Source organism: Hippopotamus amphibius, chromosome 9 (assembly GCF_030028045.1).
Source record: "Hippopotamus amphibius kiboko isolate mHipAmp2 chromosome 9, mHipAmp2.hap2, whole genome shotgun sequence".
NCBI classification, from domain to species: Eukaryota; Metazoa; Chordata; class Mammalia; order Artiodactyla; family Hippopotamidae; genus Hippopotamus; species Hippopotamus amphibius.
The window spans coordinates 104,417,159-104,433,030 of NC_080194.1; the positions used below are offsets into that span (position 1 = coordinate 104,417,159).

At 59.8% G+C, this 15,872-nt stretch overlaps 2 protein-coding genes across 5 annotated transcripts; both read right to left on the reverse strand.

Annotated features, from left to right (window-relative positions):
* Positions 1 to 1,336: 1,336 nt before the first annotated feature.
* Positions 1,337 to 4,462, reverse strand: LOC130861001 (2-acylglycerol O-acyltransferase 3-like). Its single transcript, XM_057749509.1, is given in 8 exon segments — positions 1,337 to 1,585; positions 1,674 to 1,876; positions 2,442 to 2,616; positions 2,926 to 3,134; positions 3,386 to 3,452; positions 3,537 to 3,644; positions 3,866 to 4,167; positions 4,425 to 4,462. Coding segments are annotated over 8 exon segments (1,257 nt in total). The 3' UTR covers positions 1,337 to 1,430.
* Positions 4,463 to 7,510: 3,048 nt separating this feature from the next.
* Positions 7,511 to 15,846, reverse strand: PLOD3 (procollagen-lysine,2-oxoglutarate 5-dioxygenase 3). Of its 4 annotated transcripts, none has more exons than XM_057748372.1 (19): positions 14,975 to 15,846; positions 14,504 to 14,595; positions 14,221 to 14,357; positions 13,949 to 14,112; positions 13,690 to 13,802; positions 13,455 to 13,518; positions 12,781 to 12,878; positions 12,433 to 12,534; positions 12,120 to 12,245; positions 11,819 to 11,940; positions 11,026 to 11,130; positions 10,789 to 10,914; positions 10,357 to 10,498; positions 10,155 to 10,268; positions 9,894 to 9,962; positions 9,295 to 9,399; positions 8,737 to 8,883; positions 8,296 to 8,421; positions 7,511 to 7,949 (listed from the first exon to the last, which is right to left on the reverse strand). In XM_057748372.1, the coding sequence occupies exons 1-19, from the start codon at positions 15,084 to 15,086 to the stop codon at positions 7,794 to 7,796; spliced, it is 2,220 nt and encodes a 739-aa protein (XP_057604355.1). In that variant the 5' UTR covers positions 15,087 to 15,846; the 3' UTR covers positions 7,511 to 7,793. The 4 variants fall into 4 exon arrangements, with proteins under 4 accessions (XP_057604355.1, XP_057604353.1, XP_057604356.1 ...); XM_057748370.1 differs by having other exon boundaries at positions 8,650 to 8,883; positions 14,975 to 15,844; XM_057748373.1 differs by having other exon boundaries at positions 8,737 to 8,796; positions 14,975 to 15,843.
* Between the last annotated feature and the right edge of the window lie 26 nt (positions 15,847 to 15,872).

Genomic DNA, 15,872 nt, shown 5'->3' on the forward strand with positions numbered 1-15,872 from the left:
CATGCAAGTAGGCACGAGGAAAAGAAATCGACTTCAAACATCTGGAAGCCCATGAGATTTCTGATATCTTCTTAGAGTGCACTCAAGAACTTTGGGGCCCTCTTTCCCCCCTCTGCCCCACACTCCAACACCAAGGGGACCAGTAACAGCAGCTGCTAAGGGAGGGGGAGGAAAGACATCCATTCCATCCCATCCAATTCTGTCGTCCACCAACGGTCACTTCTAGCCAAGCAGGTAGCCTGCTTACAGCCTGCTTGCTGGAGAGGGGAAAATTCCTACCCTCGGATGAAGACGGAAGTGTTGGTTACTACACCGATTAAACACTTCTATGTACCAACTTTACATGAATGTAAAACTTATCACCTGATAATGACCCAGGTTCATCATGGGACTGCCAAGATTTTTACCCAGGGACAAGGGAAAATTCTTCCAGTGAATACATTTTCTAAGACAGACAAAGAGAAATACAGTTACATTCAGTTACCTTTCAAACAAGTTATTCTGTATCCAAGTTCTGGGTACACACACAAAGCCAGTCAGCAAACAGGACAGACACAAGTCAAAGGATGCTCGGACCACCTAAAGCCCCTCAAACTGTCTCATCTGCCCCTCTCATTTCACGGATGCTGCGCACTGATGGTGCTGGGGGTGATGTGATGATGACAGTACACTCATTGGCTCTTATTTTGCCAATCTCTGCTCCACACCCTTCAGTCTTAATCACTAAGTCCTCACAGCAGGTCTGTGTCATTAAGCGAATGATTCATGTGGACCTAATCCTGGGCCTGCAGGAGAGCTGAAGGCTGGTAACAGAAATCCGTGCTTCATCTGATCTCCCAGCCCCAAGGGAACATAAAGGAGGGGGAGGAGATGCAGAAGCAAGCTATGTACTTTACTCTGTCTTTTTTATATCCAGGGATCATTCCAACCCTCCCTACTGTCAGGTACCCTTGACCACAGTCAGCTTTTAGTCACGGTATTTCACCATCCACGCTATCGTCTCAGGCTACCCAAATCCTGTCCACTCTTCAAAGCCCACATATCCAGGGAGCTACCCGCCCCAACTCCTTCCTGATGCCCTACAGCTCTTAGCTAAGCAGATGCTTTTATTTATAGAGGGAGAAGGGACCCAGCCAAGCGAAGAGACTTCTGCAAGCTCATGCAGCCGAGTTAAGCCCCTGGTGGAGGAGAATTCAGGGTCCTGATACCTGGTCGAAGGCAGCCACTCTGTGGTCCATTAGCATGGGGGTGGATTACACCTGGGCATGCTCACTCCAGAGTGAGGGCGGGAGCTCTGCAGGAATCCAATTCTATGAAGCAGAGCTGATGCTGTGCAAATACAATCGAGCTTTATTGGTGGAGTAGTAGGGGGTCTCCAGGCAGTGGGATCAGTGCTGAGGGGGCTGGCGGTGGGTGCAGTAAAGCGGGGGCTACATGAAGGTGAGGCGAGTAGAAGCTGGGACACCACAGCTTTCCTTGTGCTCCTCAAAGAGTTCCTCCAGAGCCTTCATGTAGAGCATGTGATAGTGGTCAACCTGCTCCTCGGTGGGCCACAGGCACTGGGGGACCGGGATGGGGCGGCCCACTGTGGGGAGAGGGGAGACACAGTGAGGCGGGGGCCTCTGCTGTCCACACAGCTGACGGTACCTTCTTCCCTGGAGGCGGGCACTCACCCACAGTGGTGATGGGCCTGGCAAAGGGCACCAGGCCCTAGGAGTTGGCTGAGAAGAGCCCACGGCCCCAGGAGATGCAAGGAGCAAAGCCCAGGAGCTTCTTGAAGGTGACTTGACACAGATGCTGCCACGAGTCTGGGCCAAAAGCCTTAACTCTGAAGACATCATTCTCCCCGAAGGAGTACACGGGCACCAGAGAGGCGCTGGGAAGGGGCGGCAAGAGAGAGGAGGGGTACTCAGATCAGTGGCTCTAGGAGTGCCCCAAATTCCTCCCCCACAGGATTCCACTTCCCCAGGCCATTTGAAGCAAGTGACAATGACAACAGAGAAGCATCTGGAAGAAGGGACTTACATTCCTTGAGAAACCACTGTGTACTGGCCTTCCTATACATATTTCCTCACACTGTGTACAATTACAGCATGGCGGCAAGGTAGGTATGAACCCTATTTCATAAGTAAAGAAGTGCGCAAGGTCTTGGCTTTGAGAAGGTGTCATAAAATAATTTGAACCGAGGGTGTCTGAGCCCCAAGGTCCTGTGATTTTCACTGTGAACCTGTCTCTCTCCGAGTGGGAGGAAGCCTGGGGAACTGGCACCGGTGCACTCCAGGGCTGCCATGAGAGCCCTGTAGCTGTGGTCACAGTGTAAGCTCTGGGGACACACAGTCCCACCTACAGGGGCACAGGTGTGTAGGGACAGGGAGTGTAGATCCCCAGACGCACTGTGACATTCTGACTATTCAAGGCAGCCTCACCTAGCACCAACTCACCCATCTCTCAGTGCCAAGTGGACAAAACCTTTCCAGTTCCAGAGAATGAGGCAGTGCTCCCCTGGGATGGCGTCCAGGGACTTGTGGGCCCCCCCAGCTGTGATGACCATAGCCTGCCCGAGCTGGGGCCGCGATAGAATAAAATCCAGGCTCCGGCGGCTCACGGAACACAGTCCTGGGGACATGAGGAGGTGTGGAAACAGTCATGACTCCAACCTTGGCTCCCCAGTCCCTCACCCCACCCATTAACATAGGAAAGGTGCCCCCACTTTCCTTCCAAACTCCCATTCCCTGTGCTGCAGTCCCTGTGCCCTACAGCGCCTCTCCCAGCAAGGATGCAGGACACTTGCCCCAAAGCCATTCACTGACACCCGCTGTGATCCACCAATGTTCAAGCCAGGTGCCTCTGCTGGGTGGTGGGTGGGGGCCACTCTGGCAGGTTGGGGGAGTGGGGCTGTCTCCTCCTACTCAGCTCAAGACTCACCAAGGGATAGAACTTGCTCTCGATAGCCTGGGAGGTAGAAGATGCCATTCAGCCCTGTTGGAAAGGGCCAAATCCCAGAGAACTTCTGGGAGAATCCAGTGTCCTCAGTGGCGAAGTTCATGTTGCTCCCCAAGTTTATGATTCCATGTGGGTGAGAGACCAGCACGTAGTTCCGGTTGGGGGGCAGCTCGACTGTTTTCACCAGTTTTGGGGGGCGGTGGGCAGGGTGAGGGGAAGAAAGCATAGACAGCAGGATACCAGCTGAACCAACAGACTTCAGAGTTCAAGGTCCTATATTGTGGTCGAGGGCACAAGGGGTCCCCTCTGGAACACCATCCCACCCCCTGCCCCTTTGGCTGAACTTAGGCAGCCTGGGCTGAGTCTCCAGCTTAGGGAGGGGTTGGGTAGGTGGGAGAGGGAGGAAGTAGAGCATCTCCTTGGAAGGTGACCTGTTACCTTAATGGGAAAATAATCACTTAGGTGTTTCCACAGAGTCCAGTTCCTCATCCATTCAGAACGTCTTCCACCTTGGGCAGAGGGATAAGGGTGAAAGAACTCCTGGAGGCACCATTTATCATCACTCCCTACTTGGGCCCTGGTTTAGTGCTCACCTTGGTGGGGTGTGTCCCGGTCCAGGAAGAACCATACCAAGTAGAGAACAGAGAAACATCAGAGTGATGTGAAGAGGAGGAAGAGGAGAAGAAGGGAAAAGAAAGGGGCTGGGGGAAAGATGAGAAAGAAAAATGAATTCACTTTTGAAACCCCAGTGGCTCCTGCCCTCCACCCTCACCAATGAGATCACTGGCCATCTCCCAGCTGGACCTCTGGCGCCTTCCCCTGCTTGGCCCTCAGCTTCCAGGCAGGTGGGGCTCCAGTCTTTCTCCCCTCATCCTCCCCCTTCCCTGCTTCCCTAGTGGACCGCAGGCAGCAACCCCCTCACCCATGAAGACGAAAGTGAGCACGTAGTAGTAGGTGCTCAGTACTTCTAGCCACTCTTTCTGCAGGGTTTCCATGCTGCTGGAGGGCGGTGGGGCTGTGAGACTCCCAGTTGCTCCCCTTCTGCCAGCAGGGCTCCAGGACCCCTGGGGACAAAAGACGAAGGTTTGGGTTCGAATCCGGAAAGCCTTTCTCTTCTGAGGGCCAAGCCCTTGATGCCTCCCGGGGTAACTTGCAGCGGGGCTACGTGGACGTGGAGACGCTGGGAGTCGGAGCTCCACAGGTCTTCTCACATTGATCTTTGAACTCCAGTTGGTCGGTCAGGGCTGGCCGCTGGGCGGGGCTGGGAGGCGGGGTAGGGCGCGTGCGCTGGAGTCCAGCCGCCCCTGCATTAGGAATCCTCGCGGGCGGGGTCGCAGAAGAAGCCGCAGACCCACCGACTGCGTTCCAGCCGGCCCTGTTGGATCCCGAGGGCGGCAGCAGGGCCAGGACGCGCGCCGCGGGCGTGTCGGCGGGTGTCGGGGAGCGTCTAGGCCCCTCGGAGGGGGCGCGGCCAGGCGCACGAGCACGCCAAGCCCGCGGGGCCGCGCCCACCTTTCATTCCAGTCCCCACCCGCCGTCACCCGGGGCGGCGGCGGGGGCAGGGGCGCGCCTAGGTGAGGAGGCGGTGGCCGTCGGCGGGGACGCAGCAGCGCGGCCTGTGCTGTCGCAGGAGCTGCGGGAGCCGCTCGGCGTAGACCGCATGCAGCGCGTCCACCTGCGCCCGGCTGGGCCGCGGGGTTCGCTGCGCCGGGATCGGGGCCCCACTGTGGGCGGAAGCGGAGTCCAGAGGGGTGGTCGCTGAAGCCGCCCGCAGGTCCCCTCCCCCCACCCACCCCCCCACCGCGTCCCCGCCGCGGCACACCCCCCCACCCCCTCCGGGATTAAGTGGGACAGAGTTCAGGGCTGGCGCGGTTGCCAAAGGCCCGCCGGCGGGCGAGGCCGGCAGCCAGGATTTCAGACCCCAGCTGGGGACCTTCACCTCCCCGCGCGGGAGCTTGTCGGGAGCAGCGGGTGGGCGGGCCGGGGAGCGGAGCGGGTGGAGGCCTGGGCTCACCGGCGGGGTGGATGGGCGTGCTGGAGGGCACGACACGAGGAGGCCCCAGTGGCCGTGGAACAGAGTCAGGGCCACACTCAGCAGCGGCTGCAGCGCTTCCTGTGCCCTTCTCACCCTTGAGCCTGGTGCGTTAGGAAACTCCTGGAAGCGCTCCATTCTCCTCAAAAGAGAAGACTGGCACCAGGGAGGCCCTGGGGGGGAGCAGGGGCGCGCCTGACTCTGGGTCCTGGGGCACGCCGCGCTCCTCCCCTGCAGCGCTGCCCCGGATGCCCTGACTGGCCACCCGCGGGTTCCAGCGCCAACTTGAGAAATCCCTTCTGATTTCGGATCCGCAAGCTCAGCGCTTGGGCTTTGCCTCCAGGGGCCCTCCCATGGCCAGGCCAGACAGATATTGAAGGTGCTGGCCTTCTCAGAGGACACCAAACCTGGCTGGGGGCGGAGGGTAGAACTGAAGCCTGAGTCTTCCACAAAAGAGCGAGGAGGGCACTGGGAATCTTAAGTAGAGCTGATATCAGGTGCCCCCAGGCAGGAGGAGGGCAGGTAAGAGGTGACAGCAGGTGCTGGGGGTCTGGAGACCCAGTGCTCCCCTCGTGAGGGGATGAGGGTGGATGTTGAAGAGGCAGTTCCCAGAGGGATCCAATTCTGCGGTTTTAACCAGCTAGGGGACAGAGGGTGCACACCCCACCGGGGCACTGACGTTGGACTTTGGAGGTGACAGTCGCAAGAGTCTATACTGAAGCCCTGCTCCCACCCACCGCAGCCTTTCTGAGTGCCTCACTGAGATGGGGAAGTAGTCGTGGAAATGTCTCCAGATGGCCCAGCTGCAGACCCAGGCAGAGGGGCGGCCTCCTGCCCAAGGTGTGTTTCTATCTGCATAGAACCAGACCAGGTAGAGGACCACTAGGATCCAGGCCTGGCCCAGGAGTACAAGGAGCAAGGCAGCCAGGCACACCTGGGCTGGAGGTGGTAGGGGTGGAGCTGGGGGAACTCAGGATCCGGAGGTTTAAGTCCCAGGTCCCCTCTTTGCCCCATCCCTGTTCCATGGCTTCAGGCCCATCTGTCCAATCTACATCTTTCTCCTCCCTTGAAGGACCCCACCCCAGAGATCCCTGCCCCGCCTCCCTCTGAGGTTGGAATGGGGAAGCTGAGTGCCAGACACAGGGGTCCTTGGGGCTTCAGGGGCCCACAGAGCCCCCAAAAGCAGAAGACCCCTTGCCAGACAGTAAACACTTGGAGGCCCTGGTGGAGGTGGCTGGAGGAGGCTGGCCTTCTGCAGAGGGGAGTCACACAGGGGCCACTATGGCTCTGAAGCTTACCCTCTTTTGGCTCAACCCACTGGCCCTGACCCCTGACCTGGGTTCTGCCCTCACTTCCACCCCCTCTACTGACCTGCACATTGGACCGTCCTGACCCCCAGCAAGGAAGGGTTAACCACTCCTGGGGCTCCCAGGGCTGTGACCAAAAGGAAAGACCAGGGGTGTGGCTCGGAGCCTGGGGCTGAGGAAGGTGTTTGACTTTGTGGAGGTCAGGGTTAGCTCCCTGTGAGGAGCAGGGCTGGCAGAGGTCTGGGCCAGTGGGAGTTGCCATGTGCGTCAACCCTGAATAGGGTTCACCATCTGTCACCCAGGCCTGGCCCTGAGGGGTAGGGGACCTGCAGGGGGATTTATTCCCTAAGGAGCAGCTTAGGCCTCTGTGGGGAGACCTCCAGAGGGGAGGGCTTTGTGGGAAAGGCTAAGGACTGGGGAGTCCCTCTAAGAGGGAGTGCACTGGGCTGTGGGCACACCCTCCAGTGGGCTGGGGCCAGGCCTCACCATGGCCATGGCCTTGTTCAACAGTGACCAGAGGCCTGCAGAGCCAGCAGGTTTTCCCCTGAAGGAATGTCAGCTTTTTGGGGGGGCCATGCCTTGCCTTGTGGGAGTTTAGTTCCCTGACCAGAGATGGACCCAGTGCCCCCTGCAGTGAGGCGAGCAGTGCTAACCACTGGACCGCCAGCAGTCCTGGTCTTGTCTTTTTCAAGGCCGCTTCCCGTCCCCGTCTTCCAGGAAGCTTTCTTAGGTTGACTGTCCGGATTCCCCTCTCCTGAGTTCACCTAACTAAAAGCTCAGGTCCAAAAAGCCAGTAAGCTTCCAGCCTGTCTTCCCTCACAGAACATGTGCCCCCAGGGGGACTTACTTCTTCAGCACTGTCCCTGGATCCCAGCTCAGGGCTGGGCCACCCCCACCCTTCATGCACAGGAGAAGATGCCATCAGGTGAGGAGAGAATCAGGGAGGAGAAATTGAGGACTTCAAGGGGGTGGGGGTGGGGGGCTCTCTTCTCAGCCCGACAAGGGAAGTCCTTCTTAGGTCTGGAACTCCTCATGCCCTTCCCCAGCTCTGGCACTGACGGAGAGGTAAGCATGGGAACCAGGACAGCTTCCAGGCTCCCACTCTGCTCTAACACGTGTCTGCCTTTTCTTCTCCGTTCTCTTCCTTTGCAGTAACCCCAGTTCTCCCGTCTAGTCTAGGTGGCCGGAGGGATATGAGGTCCACAGGTAGATGAAAGAATTAATGGACTTAAGAATTACAAATCCTCCTTTATTGAGAGGGAGACTAAGAAACAATAACTTATGACGTGGCGAACCCCCAGAAGCCCTCTTCCCCGAACGCTTGGGGGCTGAGGGGCGGGGCAAGGGGGCTCCCTGAGCTTCCTGAGGACCATGCGGTGGGGAGCGAGGAGACACATTCAGTCCCAGCACACGGAACACACACCCAGGAGGCGAGGAGTCAGACAGACCCCCCTGAGTAGGGGGCACGAGAAGGCACAATGGCAGGGAAGCTTGCGCAGAGTGGTTGAGTGTCAGGGGTCCACAAAGGACACCATGATGTAGCGAGTGCCCCGAGTGGTGGGCAGCCCCTCGTGGTAGTGGGTGAGACGGCCAGGGTGCAGGAGCCCCCAGCCCTTCCGGGGGGATGAGACCACACAGTCATAGCGCAGGAAGCGGCAGCCACCTCCCTGGGAAGACGAGAAGCGGCAGGAGTGGAGAGTGAGCAGACGGGGGTGCTGGGCAGAAGGCTGACACGAGGGCTGAGAGGCTGACCGGGGGAGTCAGGGAAGGAGGACCTGGGGGCTGTGGGCATCGGCAGACGGGAAACCCAGGCGAAAGGGGCAGGCAGCCGGCCCCCAATGGGTCCAGGAGATGATACCCACGAAATCACTGGGAAATACGAAGAGGGCAGGCGAGGCAGTTAGGTGACTGAGGGGTGTGAAGAACAGGGGTTGTGAGGGGCTGGGATACACGGTCCTGCATGTGGGGAGGGGACCTGGTGGCGCCCTGAAGTGGAGGGAGGTTGGGACTCACCTCATAATCCAGGCCCTTGTGGTTGAGAGCGACATTGAGGGTGAAGGTGGATGAGTCGTGATGTGGCCGCAGAGAGGGCTGCTCATCTGGCCGGTAGCGGACCACGAAGTTCATCACTGCCCGGGTCTGTGGGGACACGGGAGGAGAGGCTGGAGAGATGGCCGTCAGGCCCAGGGAGGGGGAGGGGTTCTCACTGTTACTTGGGGGCTGCCTCCCGCAGGGCTGCCCTCCTGCAGGATCTCATTCTTTGGGGCCCCAAACACTAGGGGGGCCAAAAAGACATGCATGGAGACATCCAGCCAAGACAGGGTGTGGGAAGGTGGAGGAGAATGGGTGGTAGTTACAGTGGCCCACCTTGGTGTGGTAGCCTGGGAACAGGCTCTCGGTCATGGGCCCCACATACGTCCTCAACAGCTGCAGCCACTGGTCCTCGTAGCCCACCTGCTTCATATGGATGTCCACGGTGGGCACGTTCTCGTAGCCTCCAGCCAGCCTTGAGTCCTGTGGGCAGTGGGCGCTGAGCCGACAGGACAGGGCCAGCCTCCCCCTCCTCTTGCTCCTGGCCCTTAAAGCCTGTGTTCCCTCCGTCTGGAAGCGTCGACCACGTCTTAGCATGACTCACTCCTCCTGGTCCTCTAAGTCTCAGCTAAGATGTCACCTCTTCTGTGAAGCCCCTCGGTCCCGCCACGTCTGGGTCAAGGGTCCCTCCTGTGACTCTCGCAGCACCTGGGCTGCTCATCACAGCCTTTAGAAGCTGGGTCACTGCTGCTACTGACAGCAGGTGAGACCCGGGAGGGCAGAGCTCAACCTGCACCACCCAGGTCAGGGGCTGGCATCTAGGACCCACCCAGTAAGTATTTCTTGAATGAATGGATGAATACCATCGTGCCCCTGTGGGCTCCTCCCCCTTGGGGACCCCTCTCTGCTCCCACCCTCTGGATTCCTTTTCCCTCAGTCAGGGAAATTGCACCTCCCTCCTCCCCTGCCCCAGCCCCTCACTTCATGCCGGCCTCCTGACCACTGGCCATAGTGCTCCATTTCCTCCACCAGCTCATCGCACATTTGCTCGGACAGCAGAGGGAACCAGTACACGTCTGGGCAGGGCTGAGGACGGACAGGGCAAGGGAAGAGCAACACGACTGGGTCACACTCAGGGAGGGGGCAGGCAGGTAAGAGAAGGGAGAGAAAGCAGGCAGCAGAAAGGGAAGCCAGGAGATCAGAGAATCTGCAGGGATGGGATCTGAGCGTGGGGACAGGTCAGGAGGGGCCAGGCCAGAGAAGGTTGGAGCAGTGCTGGGAACACGGCACGAGTGGCACGGGGGTCCCAGAGCCCCAGGTTTTGGGATAGTGGTTTTCAATCTCGTTTTAAAAAATGTCATTTCACCCATACACCAATATACCCAACAGACGAGAGAGGACCACTCTGATTAATGCCAGGGTGGGGGCTGCAGGCCTATATGCTCAGCCTTTGCCCTCATCTTGCCCAAGCAGAAAACCCTAAGGCACCCGGGGAAGGTCAGTTTGAAAACCACTGATCCAGGTGGTGGACCCAAGGGGCAATGGCCACCCGATGGGTCGGGGTCCTGAGCGGGGCTCACCTGTTCCACAAGTCCCTCCCCTTCCAGGGCCCGGCTGTAGTTCTCGTGAATATACTGCTCCTTCCAGTCCTGCGGGAGGTGGAGCAGGCGCACCTTGACCTGGGCCCTCTTCATTCCATCTGCTCCCACCCAGGAAGCCCCCTGCCCAGGCAGTAGGAGATCCTGCATCATGCACATGCATGTGGGGTGGGGTGGGTGGGGCTGGGATGTCCTCCTTTACTGAAGGGCACTTGCCTTCTAAGCGAGGGGCCGCCTACTCACCAGGGGGTTGTCGAAGATCTGCCAGAGGTCGGGGTGCAGGTGGTCTGTGTCATACCGGGAAGTGGCCAGGAGGCGGCCAAACTCGTGCTGGTTGCTGAGGTGGAGGAAGATGCCCTGGCGTGCAGGGAGGGTATGAGAAGGGTGATGGGGAACGAGGGCCTCGCCTCCCAGCACCCCTGCCTGGAGCCCCAGGCCTGCTCACCTTGTCCCGCAGGCTCTTACAGAAGGCCATGTCTGGGTCAGTGTCGCTGCTGGAGAACACCTCCTTCTGGGGCAACTCCGTCCTCAGGGTCTCCCCTTGGATCACATAGGCCTGGGATATGTAGGGCACATTCCACACGCCCCTGGAGGTGTCCGCATCTGGGTCAGCTAGGTGGGTGACCCCAACAGTCCTGCCCTGTTCATCCCAGGAGCCCCTTCCCTCGGGAGCTCTGGCTGCGAGGTCTCCCTGGCGTCCCCCGTCAAGCCCTGCTGGCCGCAACCCTCTCATGTCCCCCTGCACGATCAGTCCCTAACCCACAACCCCAGCACATCTGACAGGTAGCCACTGGACCCCCAAGTCCGGGGCTTTGGGGCAGGAGGCAGGGGCCTCTGCAGGCCCAGGCTGGGGGAGGGAAGGGGCTGCAGGACTCACACTCGCTTCCGCTGCACCAGCTCCACGTAGTCCTCAGAGCGTGCGTAGTACTCGTCGGGGCTCAGGGCTCCCCAGAAATTGGACCACAGCTTCCCGTGGCGGGACAGCATGGGTGCTATCACCTTCCTGTGGACAAGCAGAGGTGAGGGTGGGGCAGAGTTGTGCCCTGCGCCCAGGGGAGGAGTTGGGGTTCCCTGGGGACTATTTGGGGCCCTCTGGCCGAGGTGGGCAAGCGACCTGTTCTCTTCAATGAGAATACGCAGGGCCTGCGGGTTGGTGATGACCGCATCCGCGTCCAGGCTGAAGTAGAATTCACACTTGGGGTCCTGCCGACAAATGTCCCTGGAGGTGACAGACCAACAGACAGATGAGCTGAAACGGGAGCAGGTGGGGGCGAAGGGGGACTGCAGAGTGGGTGGAACTCCCCCTACCCGCTGAGGAGAAGAGGAGGAAAGTGGGTAGAAGCACCAGCAAGAGGAGAGGAGGCGCAGTGGATAGGACTCTGCGCTCCCAATGCAGCGGGCCTGGGTTCGATCCCTGCGCTCCCAATGCAGGGAGCCTAGATCCCACATGCATGCCGCAACTAAGAGTTCGCATACCACAACTAAGGAGCCCATGAGCCACAACTAAGGAGCCGGTGAGCCGCGGAGCCCTGGAGCCACAACTGAGGAGCCCGCTTACAGCAACTGGGGAGGCCACCTGCCACAACTAAGACCCAGCGCAACCAAATAAATAAATATAAAAATTTTTTTAATATTAAAAAAAAAGAGGACAGGAGAGAGAAAAAAACTGTGGGGTATGGGGGAGCGCGGGAAGAGGGGAGGCCAAGGTCGGGGTGCCTCCTCCCCCAGGACCCCCGGATCCTCCCACCTGCGCAGGGCAAGGGAGGAACAGCTCGTGCGGCGGCTGGGAGGGCAACACTGCGGAGGCTGGGGAGATGCTGGATGGTGAATGGAGAGGGACGAGGGGGGCGCAGTGCATGGCAGCCCCTCCCCCCGTTCTCACTCCCACCCGCCTGCAGCTCACTCACATGGCCATGTCTCTGGCCTCGCCTGGCATCAGGGCCTCTTCAGGCCCCACCAGCTTCACAGCTGAGAAGTGGTCCTGGAGCTGGGGCCAGAAGCCCGCAATGTGGGGCTCATGGTACACCTCCTGGAGATGAGGGGAGAAGGGAGAGCTGGGGGTACTGAGAGGGCAGAAGAATGGTGCCTGAGGGACAAAAGGGGGGCAGAAAGGGTAAAGGAAGGAGCCTGTGGTGGGGAGCGGGAGTCCTGCTGAGGGCAGGGCCGGGATCCCTTGACAGGGAGAGGCTGTTGGTTGGGGTGTCTCACGTTGTTGTGCAGGAAGAGGGTGACCCTGTCGGCGGGATAGTCCAGGAGCAGCAGCCGCTGGAGGAAGCGGGGCAGGAAGGGAGTAGGTTGTTCCACAAACACGGCCAGAAGCACCCGGGGGGGAGGCTGGAAGATGCAACATGCCGGGGCTCAGAGGAAAGCCCAGCCTCCCACCCAGTCTGCCCCTCACAACTCCGCCATGTTTGGGGGTCTCCAGGAGCTTTGCTGTCCCCCGACCCTGGTGCCGGGCATGCCCTCCTTGCACCCCCTGCTTCTGAGCACTCTCCCACCCACCCTGGCACCCCCTCCTCACCTGCCCCCCCGGGAGTGGCCTCCGGTCTCGGTCACAGAAGCCACAGCCTCCCTCGGGGGTCCAGCCATTGGGGACATAGTTTCCCAGGTAATTCAGCTGGAGCTGTTGGGAGAGACGGAGAGAGGCTGAGGCAGAGGAGGCCAGAGGTAAGCGAGAGGCAGGGAACAGGGCAGGATGGGGAGCAGGGGCCACTGAGAACCTCCTCCAGCACCTGTGCTTCTGGGGCTGGGAAGGACTCACTGCTTGGCAGGGCTGGAGGAACCCGGGGGCTGGAGCGGGGTCTGGGGCAGGGGCTGTGGGGCCAGGACTGACTGGGGCTAGGGCTGCGGGTATAAGCAATCAGGGCACCTTAGTGGGACCGTTCCCATGGACCACAACAGGAAGTGTGTCGTAGGCCACATTCCGGATACGCACACGGTTCCGACCAAACTTTAAAACCACCTCATCTGGGGAAGAAAGGCCAGGCTTCAGACTCCGTTTCTCTCAAAGCTGCCAAACAGCAGGTGCTTCTAAATATGGTGGGTGTGTGTGTGTGGGGGGGGGGTTGGCACACAGCTTCTCAGGAGGAAGGGGAGGATGAAGGACTGTGACCCATGGGGCAGGGATGGGATACCTTCTCTCTCCAAGGGCACTGACCAGGCTCGGCCACTCTGGGGAGCCCCACCACTCACTACCTGTGCAACCCAGGTAAGTCAATGGCCCCTCAGAGAGGCAGTTTCCCCATCTGTAACAGGTGGATAATCACAGACCTGCCCTTTGTAGGACTGTCGTTTTAAATGCAATTACAGAAGTAGAGTGGTGGCCCAGAGCCTTGGCACATCATATGTCCAACAGACATTAGGTACCACCACTGCTGCTTTTATCACAATTAGCACAATGCAACTTACTCTATCAGCCGTCCAGACGTTTGATAAAGTTAACACCGAGGTAAGTTGAAGAGCACCCCAGTTCCACCAGGAGCCCCTCTCTCATCAAGACCCCAGCAGCCTCTCTCATCACCCTTCTGATTGCTTTCTCCTCACCTAAAGCCCCGTTGAGGTTCTGAAAGATCCGTGATTTATGATCCAGACTAAGGCTGAGTTTCTCCTGGATGCGAGGAGACGGGACAGTGAATTAAAAAGGGGGTGGGACATCATTTCCCACTCTTTTCTCTTTATGTCTTTCCCAAAGCCTCTTTACCCCTTCCCTCCCACTTAGCCCGAGAGGCCTACCACCCCCAGAGCTGCAGGTCAGGACCCCTCCTCTGCCCCTCCCTACCCTCAGTCCTGGGTCCAGGTAGAGCCGAGTGTAGAACAGCTGGTCATCATCGTCATCTTTGTACTTCCACTGGCGCACGATTTGGTGGATGGTGGGGGCGAAGCCGATGAATCCTGCAGGGGTGGGGGTGGGGGGGGCGGTTGGGGAGGTGCTGACTCCAAGACTCCCAGGGTCCCAGGACCTGTCCCCACTCCCTCTCCAGCCCTCAGGCACCTGGAACACTCCATGCCCCACCACTTTTGGACACTCTGCCACTCACCACCAGAGTTGAGGAAGCGCTTCCCCGTGCCCACCTCAGGGTACTGCTCCGCCAGGCCCCACTCGGGCCAGCAGAAGCTCTCTGCAGAGAAGAGCAGGCGGCTGCCACTCTGGACAAACTTCTTCAGCAGCTCTGAGGGGCTGCCAGCCAGAACCACATCGTAGCTGAAGGAGGAAGGGGAGGATGAGCAGGACAGCCACTAGGAACCTCAGTATCTTCATCCCCTCTTTATGTCCGCCCCTCTTCTTTCTCCCCAGCCCCAACCCCTTTACCTGTCCACAAACATGACAACCATATCTTCCCTGTCTGCGTATTTCTCCATTTCCTTCTTTAGCCACCTGACCTTCTGTCCTCCACCAACCGTTCGGGCTACATCACCGCCTCGCCACTCCTCTCCCAGGCCCAGGGTCTGTGGAGGAGACCCAGAATGCCAGGGTGGGGCTCAGGCAGCCAGGTGGTCCCACCGCGCTGACCAGGCATCCAGCCCTCAGCCCACTCCTAGGCCAGACCCCACCCCCACTCCTTCTAGGGCCATGAGGCTGTTCCTCTCCTCACCCGCACAGTGTAGTTGAAAAACTCCGCTGACCACAGGAAACGCCGGTATCCTTCTGTCTCGGCTGTGGCCACGGTGATCACCAGCAGCTTCTCTGTCACCAGCGAGGAATTGGCACTCAGGAGCCACTCGCCCAGTTTGCTGCCCCATGCTTTCCGCTCACCGCAGGCCCCCTTCTCCTCCCTCTGACTCTGCTCCTGTTCCTCACCTCTTTTCCCCATTCCCCCTTAAACTCTTCCAACCCCGGGAAACTTCGACCCCAGAGAGAGCCGGATGGGAGCAACACCCAGAAATTCGCGGTCACTTCCCATGAGGACGCTGGAAACAGTTTAGGGTGAGGAGTGGGCGAGGGGCCTCGTAATTCAGCCCTAGGGAGCCCGCTGGGCGTGCGAGAGGCCGGCCTAGACCCACTCCCTGGGCCCAGCAGGCAGACACGTCAGCCTGGCGCCCCTCGACCCTCCCGGGGTTCTCACCTGGGTTGACGGGGTCGCTGCCCCGGGGACGATCGGAAGCCGAGGCCGCAGGAGGCGGCGACAGCAGGAGCAGCAGGAGCAGCAGGAGCCGGAGTTCCGGGCCCGAGGCCATGGCGGGGAGCTGGCCGAGCCGCACACGGGCCCGCACCGGGCTCTGGCTGTGCGCCTGGATCCCAACTCCGGAGACGGGCTCTGGGAAAGAGGCCGGGGCTGCCGTGCGGCCCGCAGCTAGGAGGAGCCGGGTTGGGGCTCCGCCCTGGAAAAAAAGGCGTAGCCGGAGGTTACAGAAAACTCGAGATGCCGGGCCCTAGACAAGGCGAGGATTGTCCAGGGCCGCAGGCAGAGCTGAACGAGCGGAGGGGGCGCCTGGCCCGGAGGCGGGGGAGGGGCGGGGATTAGGGCGGGCGATCCCGAGCCGAGGACTTTCAGAGCCAGCCCGGCCCACAGCCAGCCTAACATTTGAGGAAACTGAAACGCGGAGAGGGGGAAGTGACCCTCTGCGGGTCCGGCGGGACGCGGAGGCGGGTCTTTGCCACAGCCCTGCCTCGAGCAGCCGGGCAGAAGACCTGGAGAGAGAGGCGGTGGGAACGCGCTGAGCGGGGATGGCGGCAGGGAGGGAGAAGGCCGAGGAGTCCGCGGCCCCAAGGGAGCTGGGGGTTGAGGTTTTGGCAGAGGGTCACCGGGGACCTCTGGAATTGCCACTTGAGCCTGCCCATTTTCTTTGGTATTCCGGTCCATCATCTCCGCTGCCCAGAGGAGAAGCTCCAGGGGCTGCCTCTGTGATGACTGTATCTTCAGAAGGACCAAAGGAAAATAACGTTTCTTGAAACATCACTGGCAACACCTCTTTAAAATGACCCATTTCGGGGGTCCCGCAAAATACACAGCTACACCGAGG

Excerpts from the sequence above, each read along its gene's own strand:
- PLOD3 (XM_057748370.1), bottom strand. The coding sequence starts at position 15,086 with ATGGCCTCGGGCCCGGAACTCCGGCTCCTGCTGCTCCTGCTGCTCCTG. Across the intron at positions 14,596-14,974 it reads CAGCGACCCCGTCAACCCAG|AGAAGCTGCTGGTGATCACC; the intron begins GTGAGAACCCCG and ends CGCTGGTGACAG. Across the intron at positions 11,131-11,818 it reads GAGGCCAGAGACATGGCCAT|GGACATTTGTCGGCAGGACC; the intron begins GTGAGTGAGCTG and ends TGTCACCTCCAG.